This window comes from Podarcis raffonei, chromosome 13 (genome assembly GCF_027172205.1).
Source record: "Podarcis raffonei isolate rPodRaf1 chromosome 13, rPodRaf1.pri, whole genome shotgun sequence".
Taxonomy (NCBI): domain Eukaryota; kingdom Metazoa; phylum Chordata; class Lepidosauria; order Squamata; family Lacertidae; genus Podarcis; species Podarcis raffonei.
The window spans coordinates 13,359,675-13,382,522 of record NC_070614.1 but is presented as its reverse complement, the minus strand read 5'-3'; the positions used below and the strand labels follow the sequence as shown (position 1 = coordinate 13,382,522).

The following is a 22,848-nucleotide window of genomic DNA, read 5'->3' as shown; positions in this document are numbered from 1 at the left end:
AGGTTTCTTCCTGAGGAGACCTGCAGTGTTCCTCTGATGTGTGAGAGGGATTGATAATTCTGTAAATAAGCTACTACTTATTGCTAGATGGAAAGACCGTATTTAATATTTTCAAAAGAAGCTAAAGGATTTGAACAATTCCCCCCCCCTTCAGAATATTTCTACTGGTTTTTCTCATTTATCTAAAACTGAACGATTTAAATCTCTTGTAATTGCTTTGTTTTGCCAGTTAAAGTTTGCAGCGCTACAGAGAGAGGTACAGTGGTACCTCGGGTTAAGTACTTAATTCGTTCCGGAGGTCCGTACTTAACCTGAAACTGTTCTTAACCTGAAGCACCACTTTAGCTAATGGGGCCTCCTGCTGCCGCCGCACCGCCGAAGCCCTATTTCTGTTGTTATCTTGAAGCAAAGTTCTTAACCTGAAGCACTATTTCTGGGTTAGCGGAGTGTGTAACCTGAAGCGTATGTAACCTGAAGCGTATGTAACCCGAGGTACCACTGTACTTGGACACTAGACTTTGTGGAAATCACATTCCCCTTGCTAAAGAAGTTGTGTTCTTTAATTCTAGATATGTGGGCTGTTACACCAGTGATGAATAGTGTAGGGAATTCATTCTGCTTATGTTAAAAGATCCGTTTGTCTATCAAATTGTATTTGAAATGTTGGCACGGGGAACAAATTCTAGGGGAAACCTCAGCTCAAACTGATTCTGATTCAACATATGGGGGCAATGCTATGGCAAGATCCGGACTCAGCCAGGCTCAACCAGGGTTAAGTCTCCAACCCTGGAAAACCCAAAGATACAGTGGCATTCCTGGCTGATTTAAATGTCAAAAAGGGTGGTGGTGGAGACAGGGACTAGAGAGCGAGAATTTAGGCTGGATCCTACCTAAACCCATTCATCTTTTAAAGTCTTGTTTTCCCTCTGCCAGGTTTAAGCAGAACAGCAGCCCCACTGCTGAAGTTTGGATCTGGCTTAACTTTAGACTGGCTTAACTTCCATGGTCTTTCTTTACACTAGCTCCTTGTACATAGGATTGTACTGTATATGTACATAACAAAGGAGGCGTTGGGGCTTCAAACCGAAAGGAAACATTATTTGAAGAGTTTTGTTTTGATTTGATTTTTCTGCGGGGAGCAGAAACTGATGTAATTTTTACTAGGGGGAAAAAGCTGATTGAGGGAGTTAATTAGTGTAGGGAAAGTATCATAGGCTAGGAGTTATGTCATGTATGTATCATGCGGGTTTGTAGCATATACATAGTATATGTGACACGTTAATGTTACTTGTTGGGTGTCCTTAGAGAGAGAAACAGATCTTTCCATGTAGCTGAATGAGGTCTTGATTTCTAGCATGAGGATTTTATTAAAACTAGCTTGCACTGGCAGGCTGGCTGGCTGGCTTCTTTCCAGCGTTTAATTTCCATTTAAGAAATAAAAGAGCGGTGCTCAGGCAACATGCTCTTAAGCCCCGACCCCTAAATCCAGATGTGTGAGGGCTGAGAAAAAACAGTCTTCACACGCAAACCTCCTTCTCCCATGTATTGGGAGAAAGAGGCCCCCCCCCAACAATAAAAGGACTCGAGAGACAATGGAGTGCGCCTCAGGGGGTGAAGTCAAACCACTGCAAAGTGACTTCCCCGGGGCACAAGCCTGGGCAGTGTGTATGGAGGTCCTGGGTTGCCCAGAGGACAAGACCCCCCCTTCTTGTCTTCGCATGCAGGGCAAGTCTAACTCACCAAGGGTTTTTGGACCTGGTTTAGCCGGCCAGTCGAAGCCATTCCCTGGGTGCGGCTGCTGTTGCATGCTAAATAACAACAACAACAACAACAACAACAACAACAACAACAACAACAACAACAACAACATATTATTTATACCCTGCCCACCTGGCTGGGTTTCCCCAGCCACTCTGGGCGGCTTCCAACAAAATATTAAAATACATTAAACACTAAAACATTAATTAAACATTAATTAAATTAATTATTAAACATTAAAAGCTTCCCTAAACAGGGCTGCCTTCAGATGTCTTCTAAAAGTCTGATACAGTGGTACCTCGGGTTACAGGCGCTTTAGGTTACAGACTCTGCTAACCCAGAATAGTACCTCAGGTTAAGAACTTTGTTTCAGGATGAGAACAGAAATCATGCTCCGGCGGCAGCGGGAGGCCCCATTAGCTAAAGTGGTGCTTCAGGTTAAGAACAGTTTCAGGTTAAGAATGGACCTCCAGAACGAATTAAGTTCTTAACACGAGGTACCACTGTAGTTGTTTTTCTCTTTGACATCTTGTGGGAGGGCGTTCCACAGGGCAGGTGCCACTACCGAGAAGGCCCTCTGCCTGGTTCCCTGTAACTTGGTTTCCCGCAGTGAGGGAACCGCCAGAAGGCCCTTGGAGCAGGACCTCAGTGTCCAGGCAGAACGATGGGGGTGGAGAAGCTCCTTCAGGTATACCGGACCCAGGCCGTTTAGGGTCAGCACCAACACTTTGAATTGTGCTCGTAAACGTACTGATGGCTCCCAGGAGCCAGAGGTGAGAGCCACAGGTGAGAGAGGGTGGGGACCAAAGGTGGACAAACTACCCCCAGAGGAGCACAATGTGTCCTCCACTATACTATCCCTCCCCTAACACCTCATATAACCCCATAGAAGTTCTGAGCCTAGTAAGCTGGATAGCTCAGTTGGTTAGAGCAGGGGTCAGCAGCCTTTTTCAGCAGTGGTCCACTGTCCCTCAGACCTTTTTTTGGGGGGGGGCTGGACTATATTTTTTGGGGGAAATGAAGAAATTCCTATGCCCCACAAGCCAGAGATGCATTTTAAATAAAAGCACACATTCTACTCATTTAAAAACACCAGACAGGCCCCACAAATAACTTAGAGATGCATTTTAAATAAAAGGACACATTCAACTCATGTAAAAACACGCTGATTCCCGGACTGTCCGCCGGCCGGATTTAGAAGGCAATTGGGCCAGATCCAGCCCCGGGTCTTAGTTTGCCTACTCGTTAGAGCATGGTGCTGATAATGCCAAGGTTGTAGGTTTGATTCCCATAAGGGACAGCTGCATTTTCCTTCATTGCAAGGGGTGATTCTCAGGGTCCCTTTCAACACTGCAATTCAGTGTTCAAGGGGTGATTCTCAGGGTCCCTTCTTCCAACAGTGCAATTCTATGTTCAGGGCTCACTTTGAAGCCCTTTCCTCTGAATTTGAGATAATGGGGAGCTAGGTATGATAATCAAGAGTGGCATTCTGCACATGTTCAGGTACATTTTTTCTTTTAAGTGCATCGGTTGCAATTGGATGTTCTTTGTTGCAATTCCAGTGTGTCAATGGTTCCGAGAACTGATGGGCTTTTACTAAAACTCTTTGCAGTAAACCGGACCGCCCCTTCTCAGTTTCCTTTCCTTTGACAGCATTTGCAGATGGAAGGAGCGAATTTCTTGCCGTGAAGGAGGAGAGGAGGGGGGCGGCCAGGAAGAGAATAGATTGCAAAAGCAGACCTCTCCCAGAAAATAAAAATGAGGAGGGAGGGAGGGAAGGGGAAAGACACACAATCTGGAGAATAGGGGGGGTTCCCAAGGGTACCAGATAGGGGAATTGCGTTTCAGGACCACAAAGATGCAATGTAATCGGCTGGATTTCTCTCCGGTCCTGGCATCCTGCCATCTGGAGCAGCCATGTAACTATAGAAACTGGCTCGCTGCCTTACACCAATCAGGAAATGTAACATCACCTGAGAATGCAATGGAGAGAGCCACTTTGTTGATGCTGCGAAGGGAGGGAGCCAGCCTGCCATTCCTGCTTTGCTGTTCCTATTAAGTGAAATTAGGGGAAAGCTGGGGGGTAGGGAGAAAATTGTGAAGCGGGGAGGGGAAGAGCTCACGGGCGAGGTGGGGTGTCTCTGTCCCCCAAGGAAATTGCGGAATGGAAAATGTGTGTGTGTGTGTGGCAAATACCATTTAGGGGGGCTAGAAGCAGGAGAAGCAGTAGAGTTGGAAGGGAACCCGAGGGTCATCTGGTCCAACCCTCTGCAATGCAGGAATCTTCTGCCCCATGTGGGGCTCGAACCCATGACCTTGAGATTAGGAGTCTGCCGACTGAGCTATCGCAGCTTCCGGTCTTTGGGACTTGTATGTTTGTGGCTGATAGGGTCCCATGAAACGATGGGTGGTATTCAACTATGTTTCCATCAGAGTAGTCCCATTGAAATTAATGGACAAAATGAATTCGCGTGGAACTGCTCTGAGTAAAACTTAAGTTTGAATACCACCCTCTGAAAGGAAGATGGGTTTGTGATTTATTTATATATATTTTAAAATCATTGGCTGTGTGTCTCTTTCTTTGTTTCCCTTCCAACCCTTCAAGTTAAGCTATTTTTTGTGCTTGTTAATTAAAAAAAATATTATTATTTTTTAAAACTAGACATTGGAGGGAAAAGAGGGATGAAAGCATGTGTGCTTGTAGCATAGGGCAGAGGGCCTTCTTGGTAGTGGCACCCACCTTGTGGAACGCCCTCCCATCAGATGTCAAGGAGAGGCAGCCCTGTTTAGGGAAGTTTTTAATGTTTGATGTTTTATCGTGTTTTTTAATATTCTGTGGGGAGCCGCCCAGAGTGGCTGGGGAAACCCAGCCAGATAGGCAGGTTAAAATAATAAATTATTATTATTATTACTCCTTTTAAACCTGGGAATGCACGTGGCGGAGGTGGAAATAAGTGTGCCTATGCTGTGTTTTGCAGACTTGTCACAAAACCCCTCACTCCCTGCTTTTGGGCAGTGCTTATATTATAGGGAGGGCACAGAGGGGATCTCTACCCTTTACAGCCCCTTAACTTTTATTTTAATTTTTTAAAGTTACATGGGAACTGCAGTTTAGAAAACTGTGGGGTGGGAGTCAGAAAGTGGGGTCTGTGGGTTTCTGTAAGGGACCCCTACCTCTCCCCTTACAGTTCAAGCACCAGGTTTACTTTTGCCCATGGCTTGCTGCTTATTTTTGGAAACAGTTTTTATGTTTTGGACCATCCACGAGAGCCCAGTATGGGGATGTAACTTCAGTTGATCTGAAATTTGTTACTAAGAACACTTCTTTTTTTTAAGAAAAACAACATGCACACACAGAGAGAGAGAGAGAGAGAGAGAGAGAGAGAGAGAGTTCCTTTTCCCTCTCTTTGTCTCTTTATAAACTCTTAATGTCTCTTTATAAACTCTATTTCCAATGGTTGTGGGATTCTGGTAATTCCTATCCACCCCAACCTACGGTTTACTCTGAAGGAGACAACGGCAGCTTTCTTAACATGGCTCTTATTTTCCCAAGGCAGGCATGTCCAAAGTTCATTTTGGCATTTTGGGGGCCTAATCCGGCTCGCCAGTCGGTTTAATCCGGCCCTTGTGGCAGTTTATTTCCTGGGGTAAAATCCTTAAAAAACCTCAACAACTTTGATTCTAAAAAAAGGTTAACAACTTTGGTTGGCCCTTAGGTCGGCCCTCACAGCCCTTCACTTCATCAAATCTGGCCCTCTTTGTAAAAAGTTTAGGGAAAAGGATAAATAAGGGTGCAGGAAACCCTTATTGTACTTGTAATGTTTTAATGTACTTTTAATTTTTTTGCTGGAAGCCGCCCAGAGTGCCTGGGGAAACCTAGCCAGATAGGCAGGGTATAAACAATAAATAATAATAATTATTTAGAATTATAATAATTATAATAATTATAATAATAATTATTTAGAATTATTTAGAAATTTACAATTTCTTCCTCCATTTTGTGGCGGACTTTGAGCACAGGCCCATGCAGGACCAGCCCTAACAGGCAACACCCTGGGCACATGCCATGCATGGAATGTGTGGGTGCCATCTTGGAATGTGTGGGTTCCATCTTGTTCCTCACCTCAGGTAGCAAAATGTCTCAGGCTGACTTTGGGCCCATGGCGCAAATGTACATTAAATGTACATATACTAATTTATGTGTACGGAAACAAATTTAGACCAGGTTTTGGAAGGAAAGCTGTCCTGTGAGAAAAGGTTTTTTTTTTAATGTAAAGGGGAAAAAACCCAAAAAAGGTGGAAGGGCAAGAGATCCAGCTGGAAAAGACCCTTTGAGGAACTTCTTTAAGAAGTGGAAGGGACTGCCATGGAACCAGTGACGATATCTCCTAGATTTAGGCTCCGGGAGGGGGAAAGGATGGCAAATTCTCTTGCACTTTTTCTTAGGTTCTCCACACAAAGTGAAAATGTTGCAAATACTAAGTTTCCCCACCCTCTGGAAGCTGCAAGGGGCAATTTAATAGCTAAGTGAATGACAATAGTAAGTGAATGGCAAGTAAAAGGCACATAAAGAGATTCTCCCAGTGGTGTCCTCTGTGTGCCCCTAGAAAATTGCGGGGGGCAAATGAGGTTGGGGGCGATGAGTAAATAAAAATGGAAGCGATATGTGTATCATAATGAATCAAAGCAAAACACGTGTATGAGAGAGAGAGACTCAAAACATCCTTTCCTCACCTCTCTCCCCTAAATTAGCATGTGCGCCTATGTTTGTGGCAATGCTGGCTTGTTGGCGGTTTAAAGAATCCCAAAACTTGGCCTAGCAGGAGTGGTGTGGAGAGGAAGCTTTTTTTTAACAAGCTGGTTTCCTTGATGAAACCTGAGATGGTTGCCTCCATCGAATTTCATATCCAGACCTTTTGCTGTTGAAACAGACAGAGCGAGCAAAATAATTGCTCCCCCATCTGTTAGGGCTGCTTATCCCTTATTCAGCTTTCCTTTCTCTTATGCCTCTCAGGTATAGGGAGAAAAGGTTGACTTCTGTCCTGAGCAGTTTTTGCTTTTCATCAGCAGACCTGAAAATATTTTTTAAAGCAATATGAGAATGGTGCGCCCCTTTTGCAAAGAGCTGGGCTCTGAGGAATCTGTGACCCTCCAGATATTTCTGGATTATGCCTGGGCCTGACGATTGTTAGAGACTAGCAAACATCTGGAAGCCCAAAAGCCTTGAAATGAAATAGGGCTTCACTTCTGCCACCATTGCTGATGTAAAATTCAACTAGTTATCTGGATGATTTCCATAACATGGATCTGAGGGGGCATTTTATCCTTTGTTTTGGGTGGTGGTAGGGATTGTCCAGGCCCAGAAACGATGTGGGTCTCAAACCAATTTGCAAACGCCACACCAGTATGGCATTTATTTCTTATTCTTTTTTTCATTCTCTGCTTTCCCCATCTTCCTCCTCCTTCCTTCCCCTCTTTTTCTCCCACCTCCACCTTGGGTAGTTGCAATAATAATCTGGCTTCTTGCCAAGTATAGGCGTTACTATGGAAACAGAAAAGCTGCCTCGGTGAGCCAGGAGGGGTTGTGGCTTCTAATGTCTCCTATTGTATACATTCAGCCGTATATAGTAGAGAGGAAAAGAGGGAGAATTATAATCACAGGATTCCCCCCCTTCCTTTAAACCCTTCCTACACTTCATTGTATAAAACGAGGCTGAATTTCCTAGAAGAAATAGAGAATGCGGGGGGGAGGGGGGGGAGAAAAGGCCTATTTCCCTTTTCCCGATCCTTGAAAACACCCGACATGCCACTAAATTTCTTCATCAGCCACAAAGGAGAAAACAACTTATTTTCTTCTTTGCATTTTAATATCGAGAGGGAGGATACTTTTGAAAATGTTTCTGTGGCTCCCCCTTGATGTTATGTTGTTGTTTTGCAGAAATAGCACCTAATTGTGGCGCATGAAGGGGTCCCGATTGTGGGGGGTCACCCGTGAAGTTGTTATTAAGGCACCTGCCATGGCAAGGTGCCATAGAAAGGTTATGACAGAAAGGGTGGCAGACCCTACCCGGAGGCTTAAATGTTAATCTGGTAAGGCTACATAAGCCTTATGGGGCCCTTCCCTCCTTGCCCCACCCCCAGCAGCCTCTGTTCAGGGGATCTGCAAGCCTTATTTGTTTCTGTACAATTATTTCGTTATGTTGTGTTGACTGGGCCCAGGGATGGCCCAAAACAGTTGGCTGCCTGAGGCAAAGGACAATATGATGCCCTCCCCTCCCCATTTCATGTAGAGAAGCCAGTTGAATATTTCCTCAACACGGATGAGGGGGCAGGAGGCTTGTTTAGGGTGGGCAATATAGCCTGGGGGGCACAAACAGCCCTGTCCTCCAGCAGAGGGGAACAGCTTAGGGTAGGGGCTGAGAAGAACAGCCACAGTGCTGCTGCCGCCCCCCAGGACTTGATGCCTGAGGCAGTTGCCTTACTCTGACTAATGAGAGGACTGGCTCTAGGGTTCTGTATAATTACTTTCAGGCTTGCCATAGGGTTTTGTTTTAGTCACTATGGGGGGGGGGGAACCAACTCTCCTTTTCAAATACATTTTTTAAAAAGATAGGAAGAATATGAAGAGAAGTACGGCAGAAAAACAAACAAAATGGCAGACCTGGGGTGGGATATAAACTGTGTTTATGGAAGGCAATCTTACTCGGCTATGAGTGATCGCCAAAGGAGAATGTATCGGTCTGAATCCGGGGAACAATGGAAGGCTATGTGATTGTTACTGTGCCCGACAGCCAAATTTACCAAATGGCCCAACTTCAAGCCATCCTCTGTTCAATATGGGACGTGTGTGGTGTTATGGTCTAAACCATTGAGCCTCTTGGGCTTGCCAATTGGAAGGTCGGCGGTTCGAATCCCCGCGACGGGGTGAGCTCCCATTGCTCTGTCCCAGTTCCTGTCAACCTAGCAGTTCGAAAGCACGCCAGTGCAAGTAGATAAACAGGCACCACTGAGGTGGGAAGGTAAACGGTGTTTCCTTGCGCTCTGGTTTCCGTCACAGTGTTCTGTTGCACCAGAAGTGGTTTAGTCATGCTGGCCACTTGACCTGGAAAGCTGTCTGTGGACAAATGCCAGCTCCCTCGGCCTGAAAGCAAAATGAGCGCCGCAACCCCATAGTCACCTTAGACTGGACTTAACCGTTCAGGGTTCTTTTACTGTTACCATATGCGGATGTGGGAAAGAAACACAGTACACAATCTGAAGTTGCAGCCACAGCATCTGGCAATGTTGCAGGGTCTTCTGGGGGTGGGGTGCACTTTTTTGCCCTTATGGATGCAGAGGTGGTCTTTGAAAAGGTGTGGCACAAGAGCTGGTTGCATATCAGCAGTGAGCTAGTGCCCTTGGGTTAATGTTAATGGAGTACCAAAAATCCATCAAGGATGGATTTTTCATCCCTATTCAGTTTAGTTAGTGATCAACGCTCTAGAAAAAGCATCTCCTTGTTTTCAAAATTGTGCCAGATCAGCTTTAGAATAAGTATTTTATGATACTCTTCATCTGGTACCTCAATGATGCATTGGAGTCAGGGAGAGAGTCTCCCCTAGTCTCGCAAATGCTTACAAAAGTTAATTTAACTTGGTGTCACCTAGACTACCCCTTCCCCATGCCAGTGGATCTGGCAAACTACTTTCCTAGCAGGAGATATTACTTAGCCTGAACATGTGTGGGGCTTGCAATTGGTGTATGTTTGCAGTCTGCTACAGAATAATGTCCAAAAAGTCAAAATTCTGTCAGATTATATACTCTGTGCATTGCATTTTTTATTTTATGGATTTATTTAGATTCCTTGGGCTTCCTTTTTTGGAAGAAAATGTAGGGTTTTAAAAATAATTTTCTATGACACCATTATACACACCGACTTTTTGTATTGGTCCTCTGGGAATTGAAAAACCTCAGTGAGTAATGTGGTTTGCATGCCCCCCAGCTCTGGGGACTGCAAGGACTACTATATCCCATCCCTATTGTATCTGATGGCACTACTCAGGATACAATATGGAAAGAGCTTGTTCGTTCCCCAGATGGTTTGCAGTCTGCATTTGATAGGCAAGTATACCAAGATTCATGTACAGACTGTGAGCACTATGCATACAGGTGTACAGAAGATAGCATCCCAAGTCAAGATTGAAAAAACACCCTCTTTTCACTTCAGGGCGTGGTATTGCTCTGAAAGTGTATGAGCAATATCGGGTGAGGTCTCCAAAAACCAGAGAGTGAGGAACTGTGCAAGCTTTTTCTGTGGTCTGGGTTTCAGTGACTCTGTCTTTTATGTGCAGAATTCTTTATTGTTTTTCAGAGACAGCTTAATAAATGATGCAACCTGAATAACCTGTATAGGGTACAAAATTCATTATATATATGTGCATTAAGAAAAGCACAGATGATACCCATCACTGCCCCTAGGAGAACTTCAAAGCACACAGTTTCTTGCAGCCTGCTCTGATACCCCTGTTTGAAATATTTGGCCATTGCCACAAATTTTCAGCATGACTGAGGCTGTCTTATTTACCCCAGGTCTTTTTCCCCCTTCTTCTTCTTCCAGAGAGGATCTGCTGAGCTTCTCAGGATCCAAAATGCACAGGACCACCAGGATAAAAATCACAGAGCTGAACCCTCACTTAATGTGCGCTTTGTGCGGAGGCTACTTCATCGATGCCACGACCATTGTGGAATGCTTACACTCTTGTAAGTTTAAAAACCATATCTGGAAACTCTTGAGGATTAATGGAATACGTGCCTCATCCCTGGGCTCTCTTTTCAGAGCTGGGGCCAGCTGTCAAAAGACGCAGAGCAATAATCACCCCCCTTTGAGCATATGAAAAGGGCATTTTCCTCACTATCGACTGGGTGGCACCCCATGCTTCCCCCCTTGGCCGCCTCTGCCACCAGGGCCTCCCCCCCAAAAAAAGTCCAGGCAGTGGCAAGACACAGGCATTATCTGAGACTATCAAGCGCTGGAATTTTGGCACTCCATGTGACTTCCTAAATTCAGTTCTGTCAGTCTTATGAGGCTTTGCCTCATGGTAGGGCCGGCCATGGCTGTTGTCCACTGTGTCGTAAATCTTCCCCTGTGGTGACTTTATCCTCCCACCCCTGTTGCCTTCTTTCCTTTACAGTCTGCAAAACCTGCATCGTCCGTTACCTGGAGACAAACAAATACTGCCCGATGTGCGATGTCCAAGTGCATAAAACAAGGCCACTGCTCAGCATCAGGTATGTCATATTCATTTATATGTCACCTGGGGCGGTTATCTGTGTCAGGCAAGTAGCTGAGCGACGTGCTGATGTCACCTAGAAAATTTCAGAGTGGGGGAGGCAAGGTCCCTCGGCTCGCCCTAGCTGGCACCCCTACAGCCAAGGATGGGTTCATATGGATGGCAGCAGCATGTAGCGGCTAGAGCAGGGGTCAGCAACCTTTTTCAGCCATGGGCCGGTCCACCGCCCCTCAGACTGTGTGGTGGGCTGGACTATATTTTGAGAAAAATTCATGAACGAATTCCTGTGCCCTACAAATAACCCACAAGCATTTTAAATAAAAGCACACATTCTACTCATGTAAAAACACCAGGCAGGCCCCACAAATAACCCAGCGATGCATTTTAAATAAAAGGGCACATTCTACTCATGTAAAAACACGCTGATTCCTGGACCATCCGCAGGCCGGATTGAGAAGGCGATTGGGCGGCATCTGGCCCCCAGGCCTTAGGTTGCCTACCCCTGGGCTAGAGCTTGCCCTGTAATGTCTGTAACTCTGTGGAGAGGTTGTCCCTTGGAACCAAAGAGACTTGCACAGAGCTAGGCAAAACCTGATGGTTAGCTTGAACCGCCGGTGAGGACAAAAGCAGGTCACCTGCTGTTATTGGGACATGTGATTGACAGGTGGGCAGCCCAACCTACCTATCAAATATGGCATGCAGGAAGCTGTTGGACTGTGCTGAAATGGCAAAACTGACCGGAAAGCTCAGGAACCAAGTAGATCAAAACTTTAATAAGAAATGGGAAAAATTTATAACTTATTTAGGAGACCACTGTTAGCAGATGGAAACATTAGCCGGATTCTAATAACACTTGTAATGTAGCAATACTATGGACCATATGGAGAGATATAAAATATGGATTATGAAATAATATGCAGTTGAGGAGGTGTACAATAGGACCCGTGGAGGGGAAGGTGGGAAGTCCAGAGATTCGGAGAAATCTTTAGATATGGTTCTGCAGTTTGGATTGTTATAACTCTACATTTGTAAAATCAAATAAAAATTATTATTATTATTTTTTAATTGGCATGCAGGATGTGAGGGAGTTAAGAGTCCAGCCTGCTGGCAAGATCCAGTTCCTCCACAGCACACCCTGTCTTATTAGGATTCAGCCTCAGTTTTTTGGCCCCCACCTAGCCTGTCACTGCTTTTAGGCACTGATCCAATACATGCACAGCCTAACGTGACTGTGTTTCTCTATCGGGCGACGAATGGCTGCATTTCTGTATGGCAAAGCTGCACTGCTAATTAATGGGCTCTGATAATGTCTTTGGACCACAGTCTTTGGACCACAGATGAGCAACCTATTGAAGAAGCTCTAAGAACTATTAAATCCGAGTATGACTGTGGTTTATGATGTATCGATCCATTTGTCTTGGAGCTCTTGCATTAACCTCCTGCCCGAGGCATGCACGCGTCACGCTTTTCCCAATTCTGCGTCAATTTAAACCCGCTGTGCGTTGCAGAGAGCCTGCCTCTAATGCAAGATTAAAATGCAGAATATTTGCACACGTTCATGGATTTTGCACAATTTATTCAGCTTTAGCAAGTTGGAAAGAGAGTCAATGGGCTAAGCAGAGCACTGAGACCCACCCCCATCGCCAACTCTCCTGTCTTTGTGGCGTTGCATTTTTTTTGATGAAACGTTTCTTTTCCAAAAGTAAGCCTGCCCAGCAATGCTTGGCTTTGAAGTGGTTATCCGGCTGCTTCCTTGTTAGTCTGGATTTTGGGGGAAGCCAGACGCACCTTACTGAACTCTACAGATGGTTGGCATAGAAACCAAGAAGGCGACTTCTCACAGATGCATCTCTCCGGTTGTATTTTTAGCTCCTGCGCTGTGCAAATTAATTTCTCTAGTAACACTTCAGGCGTTCTGCAAAATATTTACAAGCCGAGCTCCCACCAGCCTCTCCTCTTAGGCCCACGAATACCCGCGCTCCCAGATGCATGCATGCGCCCACCAATCCACCCGGCAGATGCGAGCTGCCAGTGCAAAGAGGCATGCGAGAGGGGAGAAAACGCGCCAGGTTAAAAGTGCAGCGAAATGTCACTGGGGTTTAGCGACCCCATGGCGAGACTGCAGCCTCTGATTGATTTCAAATGTGCCACTGAGAGCAGGTGTACTGGGTATATTAGTTGTGATTTCCTCTCCAGCTTCCCTGAATGTCCCCAATCTCCAAGCAGTTTTATGATTTTTAGGGAGGATGTTTAAAAAGCCATGCGTATGCCTGAATGCTGGAGTACACGGCAGTATTTTACTTTATTTCACAAGGAAACTGATAAGGCACTGATCTGTGAAGCAGGTATGCTTTGATGGGTTGCTTTGATGTTCTGCTAGGGGCAGAGCAGCCTCGGCCCAGTATACCTGAAGGAGTGTCTCCACCCCCATCGCTCAGCCCAGACACTGAGGTCCAGCTCCGAGGGCCTTCTGGCGGTTCCCTCCCTGTGAGAAGTAAGGTTACAGGGAACCAGGCAGAGGGCCTTCTCGGTAGTGGCACCCATCCTGTGGAACGCCCTCCCATCAGATGTCAAGGAAATAAACAACTATATGACTTTTAGAAAACATCTGAAGGCAGCCCTCTTTAGGGAAGCTTTTAATATTTGATGAATTATTGTATTTTAATATTTTGCTGGAAGCCACCCAGAGTGGCTGGGGAAACCCAGCCAGATGGGCAGGGTATAATTATTATTATTGTTGTTGTTGTTGTTGTTGTTGTTGTTGTTGTTGTTGTTGTTGTTGTTGTTGTTGTTGTTGTTATGGATTGGAAGAATGGGGTGGGTTTGCAGGAGCTGTATAGGCAGCAGTATGGCAAAGTGCATTGGCTCAGTGGTTCATGGTTGCTCTTCCCTTCCCACCAATGATTTCTTAGAATGATTGCATTTTTGGGGGGGGAAGGGGGGGGAAGGCTTTTTATATTTTATTTTACCAGGCCCCTTGGTTGCAACAGGTGGCTTCAGGGCTCTGTTGCGGAGACATGACTCGTCACACTTTATAGCAGCTCAGGAATAATAGGGTGTCCTGGATGTCTTAAGTGTCTTATTGACTCAAGCAAATATAATGGCTTTCCTTGTAACCTAGCTGCCAGTCACGCAGCCCCTGGACAAAGCTCGTTTTCATTAGCTTGCCATAAATCACAAAACAAAGTCAATATGCATGTGTAATAAATAACATTACCAAATTGGATTGAGGGGGGGCGCTCAGGACAGCCCAAAGGTGTGAAGATTGTGACGCTGTAAATTAAAACAAACACTGCCTGGTGTGTGTGTGTGTGTGTGTGTGTGTTCACACACACACACACACACACACAGCCTTTTAAATCAAACTCTGCATGCTGTTCAACACAGAAATAATTGTGTGTTGCCTCCCTTACCCCCAGTAAATCCAAATTCAGAGGGGTTTTGACACGTTTATATGTTTCATCAATAGATCAAAGCAGCAGTTAATAGTATTGCAACACTGGAACTGTGCATTAAATGAAATCAAAACTTGGTGCCAAGAACACCTGAACTCCGGCATCCCTGCCCATTATGTGACTTACAACAAGTTTTCATTATGTGCTTATTTTGCATAATTGTTTTCTCACGGCAGGAAAGGGTGAACTATGAATCTTCCTGAATGGCTGGTACGGGGTGTGGGCTGGGCTGTAAGTTCCATTACCACGAAGAAAAAAACTTTGGCTAAAGTGTAGGTCAGGACTGGGAAACCTGTAGCTTAAAATAGCTTTTATTGATAGCCACTCTCTTAACCAACTGAACTGATCCTCTGAAATATTCAGTTCTGAATTTGGTCCTGAATTGGCTGCATGAGAGATGCTGGGGCTCAAGGCTTATCTTAGGCACACTTCTGTTGTCTTGGCACTAAGAGGAAAAAAAAAGGTTTTGTAGCAAGTGTTGGAACACCCTAAGTCCGATTAAGCAACAGAGATAGTGAGCACTCTGTTTTGAAATGTTAAGCCTCTTCTTCATGCCTTTGCTGCAATGCCTCCTGTTCAGTTTGCAGAGGGGATTGCACTAGAGTAGCTATTTGTTTTAATAAGCCCGTACAGTGGGGCTGGGGCAAGAGAGGCTTGCTCTATGTTTCTGTTATTATCAACAGCAAAAATGAATTTGAATTGGGATTTTAATATTCTCCCCCACTTTCCCCCTTGCAATTGACCTTTGCTAACCCATCTTTTTCTCCTCATGTTTCAGATCAGATAAAACCCTACAGGACATAGTCTACAAGCTGGTACCAGGACTTTTCAAAGGTGTGAACATGTTCAGATTTTGTGGCTGTTTTTCTGTTTTGTTTTTAAGAAGTTGCTTCCGTTGACTTTGATGCAGTTAGAAAAAGAAGCCATCTGATTATTATATAGGGCTGATAAACAGTATATAAATAACTGAGCAGAATAGGGCCAAATATTCAACTATAGTATTACCTCATTAAGTAATACAAATAGTCTTTGAAACTATGGCTGTTGTGCTTTTGGTCCTAATGCAAATTTAATTCTAGTTCTTTTATTTGTTTTCCGTTCAGTCAGTGATTTAAAATGTACGAATAATCATATGGTAGCGTGTTGCTAAACATGAATGCATTTATTTATTCACTGTGATGTGTAGCCCCACCTGCAGAATAAGTGAAAGATAGAAATGCTAATAAATGAATTAACTGTTTGCTTTTGCCTGCAGATGAAATGAAGAGGCGACGTGATTTCTACGCAGCATACCCTCTGGCAGATGGTATGGCGTCTCTCATGAATTTCCTTCCTACATGTCAACAGTGATGCATTAAAAAAAACACCCCACAAAAAAGGTGTGATCTTTATTTTTTCTCTGTCTCCTCCTTTCCTCTCAATTGCTTGCTTGTCTAGTTCCTAATGGATCCAATGAAGACCGGGGAGAAGTTTCGGAACAAGAGAAAGGGAACCTGACAGACGATGAAATTGTCAGCTTATCCATAGAGTTCTATGAAGGAATCAGGTAATACAGAAAAAAATATGAGGGGAATAATTTCACTTAATTTTCTTAACTTGCCCTGGGGTTGTTGTTTTTTACTACACACATATTTTAACAAATTTTATATATTTATGCTTGGTTAATGTTTTGAAAGAATGTATGTATTACACTCACACACTTACGTACAGTCGTACCTTGGTTGTCAAACGAATTCTGTTCCGGAAGTCCGTTCGACTTCCAAAAACATTCAAAAACCAAGGCGCGGCTTCTGTTTGGCTGCAGGAGCTTCCTGTACTCAATTGGAAGCTGCAGAAGCCACGTCGGACGTTTGGCTTCCAAAAGAAGTTCACAAACCGGAACACTCACTTCTGGGATTGTGGCGTTCAGGAGCCAAAACGTTCGAGTTGCAAGGCGTTCAACAACCAAGGTACGACTGTATATTAATTGTATTTGTGGTGTAACATTATGTTTTGGCATTGTATATGTCACCATGAGCATTTTTACTGAAAATGCGATGGATGGATATGATTTAATAATAAACAAGTCTAGGCCTGTGCAGGGAACAATCAAAGTTTTCATAATGCGATATTGCTTTTCATTTGCTTGCTTGCTTGTTTGTTTCTTACATCATACAATAAGAAGGATGTGGCCAGGACTAAGAGGAGGAAACTTTGTTATTGAAAGACAGTATAGGAATCGTGCTGGAGGAGACTCTTGAGAGTCCCATGGACTGCAAGAAGATCAAACGCATCCGTTCTTAATGAAATCAGCCCTGAGTGCTCACTGGAAGGACAGATCGTTAAGCTGAGGCTCCAGTACTTTGGCCACCTCATGAGAAGAGAAGACTCCCTGGAGAAGACACTGATGCTGGGAAAGATGGAGGGCACAAGGAGAAGGGGGCGACAGAGGATGAGATGGCTGGATAGTGTTCTCGAAGCCACAAACATGAGTCTGACCAAACTGCGGGAGGTAGTGGAGGACAGAGGTGCCTGGCGTGCTCTGGTCCATGGGGTCACGAAGAGTCGGACACGACTAAACGACTAAACAACAACAAATAGGAATCGTGTGTGTGCATATGCGTATTATAATCTCCCAGGGTAGATGCAGTCTATCTGCACTATACTACTGTTGAATGATATTGCTGATGAAAACATGATTTTAATAGGCTGTGCAATGGAGATCAAGTGCAAACGCACATCGCAGTAGAGGTGTGCATCTGATTTGCCCCGCACCCACCAGGAGACGGAATCGCCCTTGTGGCTTAAAGGTCTTGTTGGGTGAGGTTAGGCTTAGGGAACATGTGCTGCAAATTAATTATTTTATTCCCTTACATCCTACACTCAGTCAGTGTTGTTCTTTGGACAGTTTACAATGAAGGCTAAGACCACAATACAATGGTACCTTGGTTTTTGAACAGAATGCGTTCCAGGAGTCCCTTTGACTCCCGGAACTGTTTGAAAACCAAAGTGCGGCTTCCAATTGGCTTCAGGAGATGCTTGGCTTCTGAAAATTGTTCGAAAACCTAAAAAGTCACTTCTGGGTTTCGATTCTTGGTAGCTGATTTGTTCGGGAGCCAAGGTGTTCGGCTTCCAAGGTACGACTGTACAGAACAATACCTATCACAGAATAATAATAAAAAGAGCACTATGAAAACAAAAGAAAAACAGCAACAGAGAATAAACAGTGCAGAAGACCTAAGGAGCTCAAACACTTTCTAAAGTCTCAGTGGTACAGAACATTGGTGGGGACTGACAGCAGAGCAGGAAAGGGGACAGAGGGAGGAAGAGAGAGACAGAGATAAAACAGAAGGAACCATCTTCTTGTCTGGAGAGGTCCTTTTCTGTTTCGTTCTGAGAAGTTATTGTAAAATATTCCTGGAGAAAAAAGTCAAACGTACCCCTAGAAATCACTGGAGAACTCCAAGATTTTAAAAAATGTGTCTGGTACTAGCGTGTCCATCCCATTTCCCCACAACCTGCCCTCTTCAAATATTAGCAGAAAGAGAAGAAGTCTTGCTCTTTCTGAGTTCTAGTTTAGTGTGAAACAACATTTTAAAAAGAACATCCTACCAGTGCAAATTCCAAAGCAGGTTGGAAGTGATTGTTGCTGGGAAAGAATCCTAATCCAACCATATCTGGAGCGGTGCTACACAGGTGTGCTCACGTTGCGCTGCCAAGCTGCTCACCTGACCACAGCACTGCAGAAGCAGTGGGTGACGCTGGGGCTGTGTGGGTGCAACAGCAAAGCCAGTCTGGAGCCCAGGTATGTTGCAGCAAGACTGCTGCCAGGAGGAGGGCTCTGCCCCAATGTACTGGCTGCTCCTGGGACCTTGCTTTTGATTGTGATCTTCCACATATGGCTGAAGTGTGCAGAAATAACCAAAGTTCTGGACCCACAGAGGCCTGGATAAACTGGTCCGTCCTCTTGTGTGTGTGTGTGTTTCATTAATTCCCCCTATTTCTCTCTCTCAGAGAAGAAAACAAAGGGACTGTTGAGAATGGGAACACAGAGAAAGACAAGGTGAGCTATGTAGCTTCTGCCCTTGAATAATGCTTTAGAAATGTGGGAGAATCCCATGTCCCCTGCATGCCCTCAAATTATTGAATTCATAAAATAAGAGGTTCAGGGCTACCTGGAAGCTGTGTCCTCTGAGCTGGGATCCCAGAGTTGTTCCTTAGGTGGTGATCTCTAAAGTGAGAGGTGCAGGGGCTCAAGGTGGTCGTCCTCCAACCGGGAGCCCCTTTCCAGTAATATTTCATATTTAGGAACCAGTCGCAAGGCACCCCAATCTGAATTAGGATTTTTATGTCCTCTGGGCGTAAATCATGATGAATCAAGTTAGCGCTCAATACCTCAAAAGCCCCCTACACTGCCTCCTCTTGCTTCCCACCTCCAACCTTTCCCCTCAATTTGACTTTCAATTTTTCTTTTCTATTTAGTCCATTTTTCTTTCCTTCCTGCTTTCACCTTTGCTGTGTCCCTTTCCCTGTTTCTGTGGCTGTGCTAGGATATACTCCAACTTTCTCCTTTCCTCTTTTTAAATTTCGGATTCTGTTTCCCTCCCCCCACAGATGTTGTGCTTTCCCTCCCCCCTCCAACGGTATATAGATTGCAAGGGTGTCCTTTGCCTGTGACCTCTGACCCTACCCGGACTCCTCCCCCTGCCCCCTGCCCCGGTATCCTTGCCTTTTGGCAGATTTACAGCTGCTTCAATACATATTTCAATGACTCTGCCTGCTTCAGCTGCCCAGCCCTCTCCTAATAAAACCTTTTCTCTCACTTTCTCTCTCTCTCTCTCTCTCCCTCCCCTCCCTCCCTCGCTTTCTCTCTCATATTCCTCCCTAGAAGAACAGCATGAGATTCCTCCGTTGCCCTGCCGCTATGACGATCATGCACCTGGCTAAGTTCCTCCGCAACAAGATGGATGTTCCCAGCAAATACAAAGTGAGTTGCTATCAAATGCTATCACACTTCCCCCGGGTCAAGGTTGATGCTGCATGTTCAAAACTATTTGCACATCAAGGAAGCTCCAGTTCGACACTCATTATAAAATAAGCAAACAGCAAAATGTGCAAACAGCGTTTAAGTGTGCATGCTTTCTCCCTGCCGAAGAACTGGCTTCGCTCTGAAGGTTTATATAGTTTTTTTTAGCAACAAAGGTTTGCCAAATTCTGTACCAAATGAACTGTGCAGATTGAGAAAACATGTCTCTGTTTGCTTGCTCTGCGTAATTTATTTTACTTCTAGTTAGGAGAAGGGACATATGCTTTCAAACCTTTCTTTACAGCTTAAGGGCTAGAAAATTACTTCTTTAAAAAACAGCAACAAAGATGAAGATGTTCAGGAGACTTTGGACCTGTAAAAGGGTAAAAGAGTATATAAAAGAGTATATAATCTATAATGAAATAAAAAAAAATGTTTGAAAGTGCTTTTCCAAAAACAAACAAAAAAACAGAGTCCTTTTTGTTGGGGATAATTCAGGCAGAAATTCCCAGGTGTCAAAAAAAGGTTACTTATGTATGCCACTACTGCGGCCCGTGTTTTGTTAGCCCCCAAATGGAAAACGAGCGAGGTCCCAACCAAAGAAGAATGGCAACTTAAACTAATGGAATATGTGCAGCTTGCAGACCTAATACATAGAATAAGAGAACAAGAAGAACATATGTTTAAAGAAGAATGGCAGCATTAAGATAAATTCAACAGTGTAAATAAGTTTTGATTGATGTAAGAATGGAATACCGATTGGCATAGTTTTTGTAAAATATGCAGGGATTTATGATATGCAGAATGAACCATGGAAAGAGAAGGGAAGCCACTGATATTTTAAGATTGTTTAAAATCTTACTGTACTAAAAGAGTACAGTATTCTAAATTGCAAAACAGAAAATCGAATAGAGGCGTGTGTGTGTGTGTGTGTGTCTGTGTGTGTCTGTGTGTGTGTTAATGATGCTCAGGAGACTTAAATCTGTGCCTGCCATGTAATTCAGAATTTCTTTAACTGTGTTATTAAATCTGTTAGGTGGAAGTTCTCTATGAAGATGAGCCTCTGAAGGAATACTATACCCTAATGGACATAACTTATATCTATCCTTGGCGACGGGTGAGTGCGTAGAGAAAAGCGATCCCTAAGGGTGATCTAGCCCAACTTCCTGCAATGCAGGAATCTCAACTAGATCATAAATGACAGATGGCCATAGGAAGCTGCCTTGTCCTGAGTCAGACCGTTGGTTCATTTAGTTCAGTGTTGTCAGCACTGACATAGCAGCCTCTCCAGTGAAAGACTCTTGTCCGAAATCCCAGAGAGCCGCTGTACCTTCGTATAGACCAGTGTTACCCAAATGTGGGTCTCCAGCTGTTTTTGGACTACAACTCCCATCATCCTTAGCTAGCAGGACCAGTGGTCAGAGATGATGGGCATTGTAGTCCAGCTGGGGAAAACCCTGGTAGAGACTGAGCAAGATGGACCAACGGCTTCATTCATGGTAAGGCAGCGTTCCGTAGATTCATAAGAGACAAATAAAAGAAGAGGAAATTTGAGTTGTGACCCAAGTTGGCTCAAGGTCTGAGACAGAACTCATTTGAGAATGAGGAGCAAGTGTATCTATCTTCCATTCAGAACCCACCAAGTAGGATGGTAGGGTACGTCTTCTTTGTTACATCTGAAAACAACAATGAAAACAAATGACAAATTAGCATTCGGGATTTAGGATGCGGGTGGCGCTGTGGGTTAAACCACAGAGCCTAGGACTTGCCAATCAGAAGGTCGGCGGTTCGAATCCCCGTGACGGGGTGAGCTCCCGTTGCTCGGTCCCTGCTCCTGCCAACCTAGCAGTTCAAAAGCACGTCAAAGTGCAAGTAGATAAATAGGTACCGCTCCGGCGGGAAGGTAAACGGCGTTTCCGTGCACTGCTCTGGTTCGCCAGAAGCGGCTTAGTCATGCTGGCCACATGACCCGGAAGCTGTACGCCGGCTCCCTTGGCCAATAAAGCAAGATGAGCGCCGCAACCCCAGAATCGGCCACGACTGGACCTAACGGTTGGGGTCCCTTTACCTTTTAAAATGGTTGCAGCTAAGCTGTGAAGAAGATGAAATGTTACGTCTATGCTCTCCCTCTGCAGAATGGCCCTCTCCCTCTGAAATACCGTGTCCAGCCAGCCTGCAAGAGGCTAAAACTCTCCTCCCAGCTCCCCAACTCCGAATGCACCAACACCAGCGGCGCGTCAGAGTGCGAGTCCGTCAGCGACAAGGCCAACAGCCCGGCCACCTTGCCGGCCACCACTTCCTCTTCGTTGCCAAGCCCTGCCACCCCTTCCCACGGCTCGCCCAGCTCCAACACCACCACAGTGAGCATCCCCGCCAACCCTGCGCCTGGGACCATGCTCAACGGCACTTCGAACTGCCACCAGATGCAACCCTTGGCCAGCAGGGGGCGCAAGGCAATGGTAAATGGCGGCCCCACCATGTCAGCTTTGACTTAAAGGGACCGGACACCTTTTTCTTTTTCTTCCTTCTCCTTCTTGGCTGGATCTCGAGTTTTATAAATAAGTATATTATGTGTAGATAAGGGCAGTGGAGGGGTGGGGTGGGTGGTGGGTGGGGAAATTATACATACTTATTTTCTATCAATCGACCTGATTTAATTTAAGAAGAAAAAAAGGCAAAAAGAGACAAAAAAAATCCAACGTGTCCTCCCCCCTTTTTTAATTTTAAAAAAGAAAAAAAAGTGCTTCTGTAACTGCATGATGTCATCTGTGTTAAAGCGGCAGCCCCTTCCTGTTAAAAACTCTTTTTTATTTGTGCCCTCTGTTTGTAGTCAGATTTAATGCACAGTTCCCGAGAGAGAAAAACGCACAGTTCTGAATCAAGCAGGCTTCCTGTCTTAGAAGCACACGTGGCTTTCTCATGCTTTCTTTGTCCTTTGACTAATGCACTGGTTCCCTCCCAGTGTTTCTGGACTTCAACTCCCATGAGCCCTAACCAGCACGGGCTGAGGGAAAGGGATGTTGGGAGTTGTAGTCCAACACTATTTAGAGGGCGCCAAGTTGAGGAAGGCAGGACGCCTTCCACCTTCGGCACCCTTGCCATCTCCACCTACGCTTCCTTTCAGCGCCCCCCCCCCGGCTACACAAGTGCAATGCCTTTAAAGATGTGCAGAACCTTTGGCGCTCCGGGCGTCGCTGAACCATAACTCCCATCCGCTGCAGCAAGCATGGCCAATTGCCAGAGGCGACAGGAGTTCATCTGGAGGGCCAAAGATTCCTCTCACCTGCTTGAAAGCACATCCGAAGCACATTCCCCCACCCTCTCAAAGAATTCTGTAGTTTGTTAAGGGTTGCTGGGAGCT

At 45.0% G+C, this 22,848-nt stretch overlaps 1 protein-coding gene across 4 annotated transcripts in view; it reads left to right on the top strand.

Annotated features, from left to right (window-relative positions):
• The window catches only part of PCGF2 (polycomb group ring finger 2), a 37,263-nt gene extending 14,960 nt beyond the window's left edge, over positions 1-22,303 (top strand). For 2 of the 4 annotated variants that reach the window (XM_053363108.1, XM_053363107.1), the window contains exons 2-10: positions 10,355-10,497; positions 10,929-11,025; positions 15,261-15,316; positions 15,738-15,788; positions 15,920-16,028; positions 18,476-18,524; positions 19,350-19,448; positions 20,524-20,604; positions 21,623-22,303. In XM_053363108.1, the coding sequence (XP_053219083.1) occupies positions 10,386-10,497; positions 10,929-11,025; positions 15,261-15,316; positions 15,738-15,788; positions 15,920-16,028; positions 18,476-18,524; positions 19,350-19,448; positions 20,524-20,604; positions 21,623-21,982 (1,014 nt within the window). In that variant the 5' untranslated portion in view covers positions 10,355-10,385 and the 3' untranslated portion in view covers positions 21,983-22,303. Of the gene's footprint in view, positions 1-7,891; positions 8,269-10,354; positions 10,498-10,928; positions 11,026-15,260; positions 15,317-15,737; positions 15,789-15,919; positions 16,029-18,475; positions 18,525-19,349; positions 19,449-20,523; positions 20,605-21,622 lie in introns of those variants that run through there. The other 2 variants (XM_053363106.1, XM_053363105.1) reach the window with 2 other exon arrangements.
• The last annotated feature ends 545 nt before the right edge of the window (positions 22,304-22,848 follow it).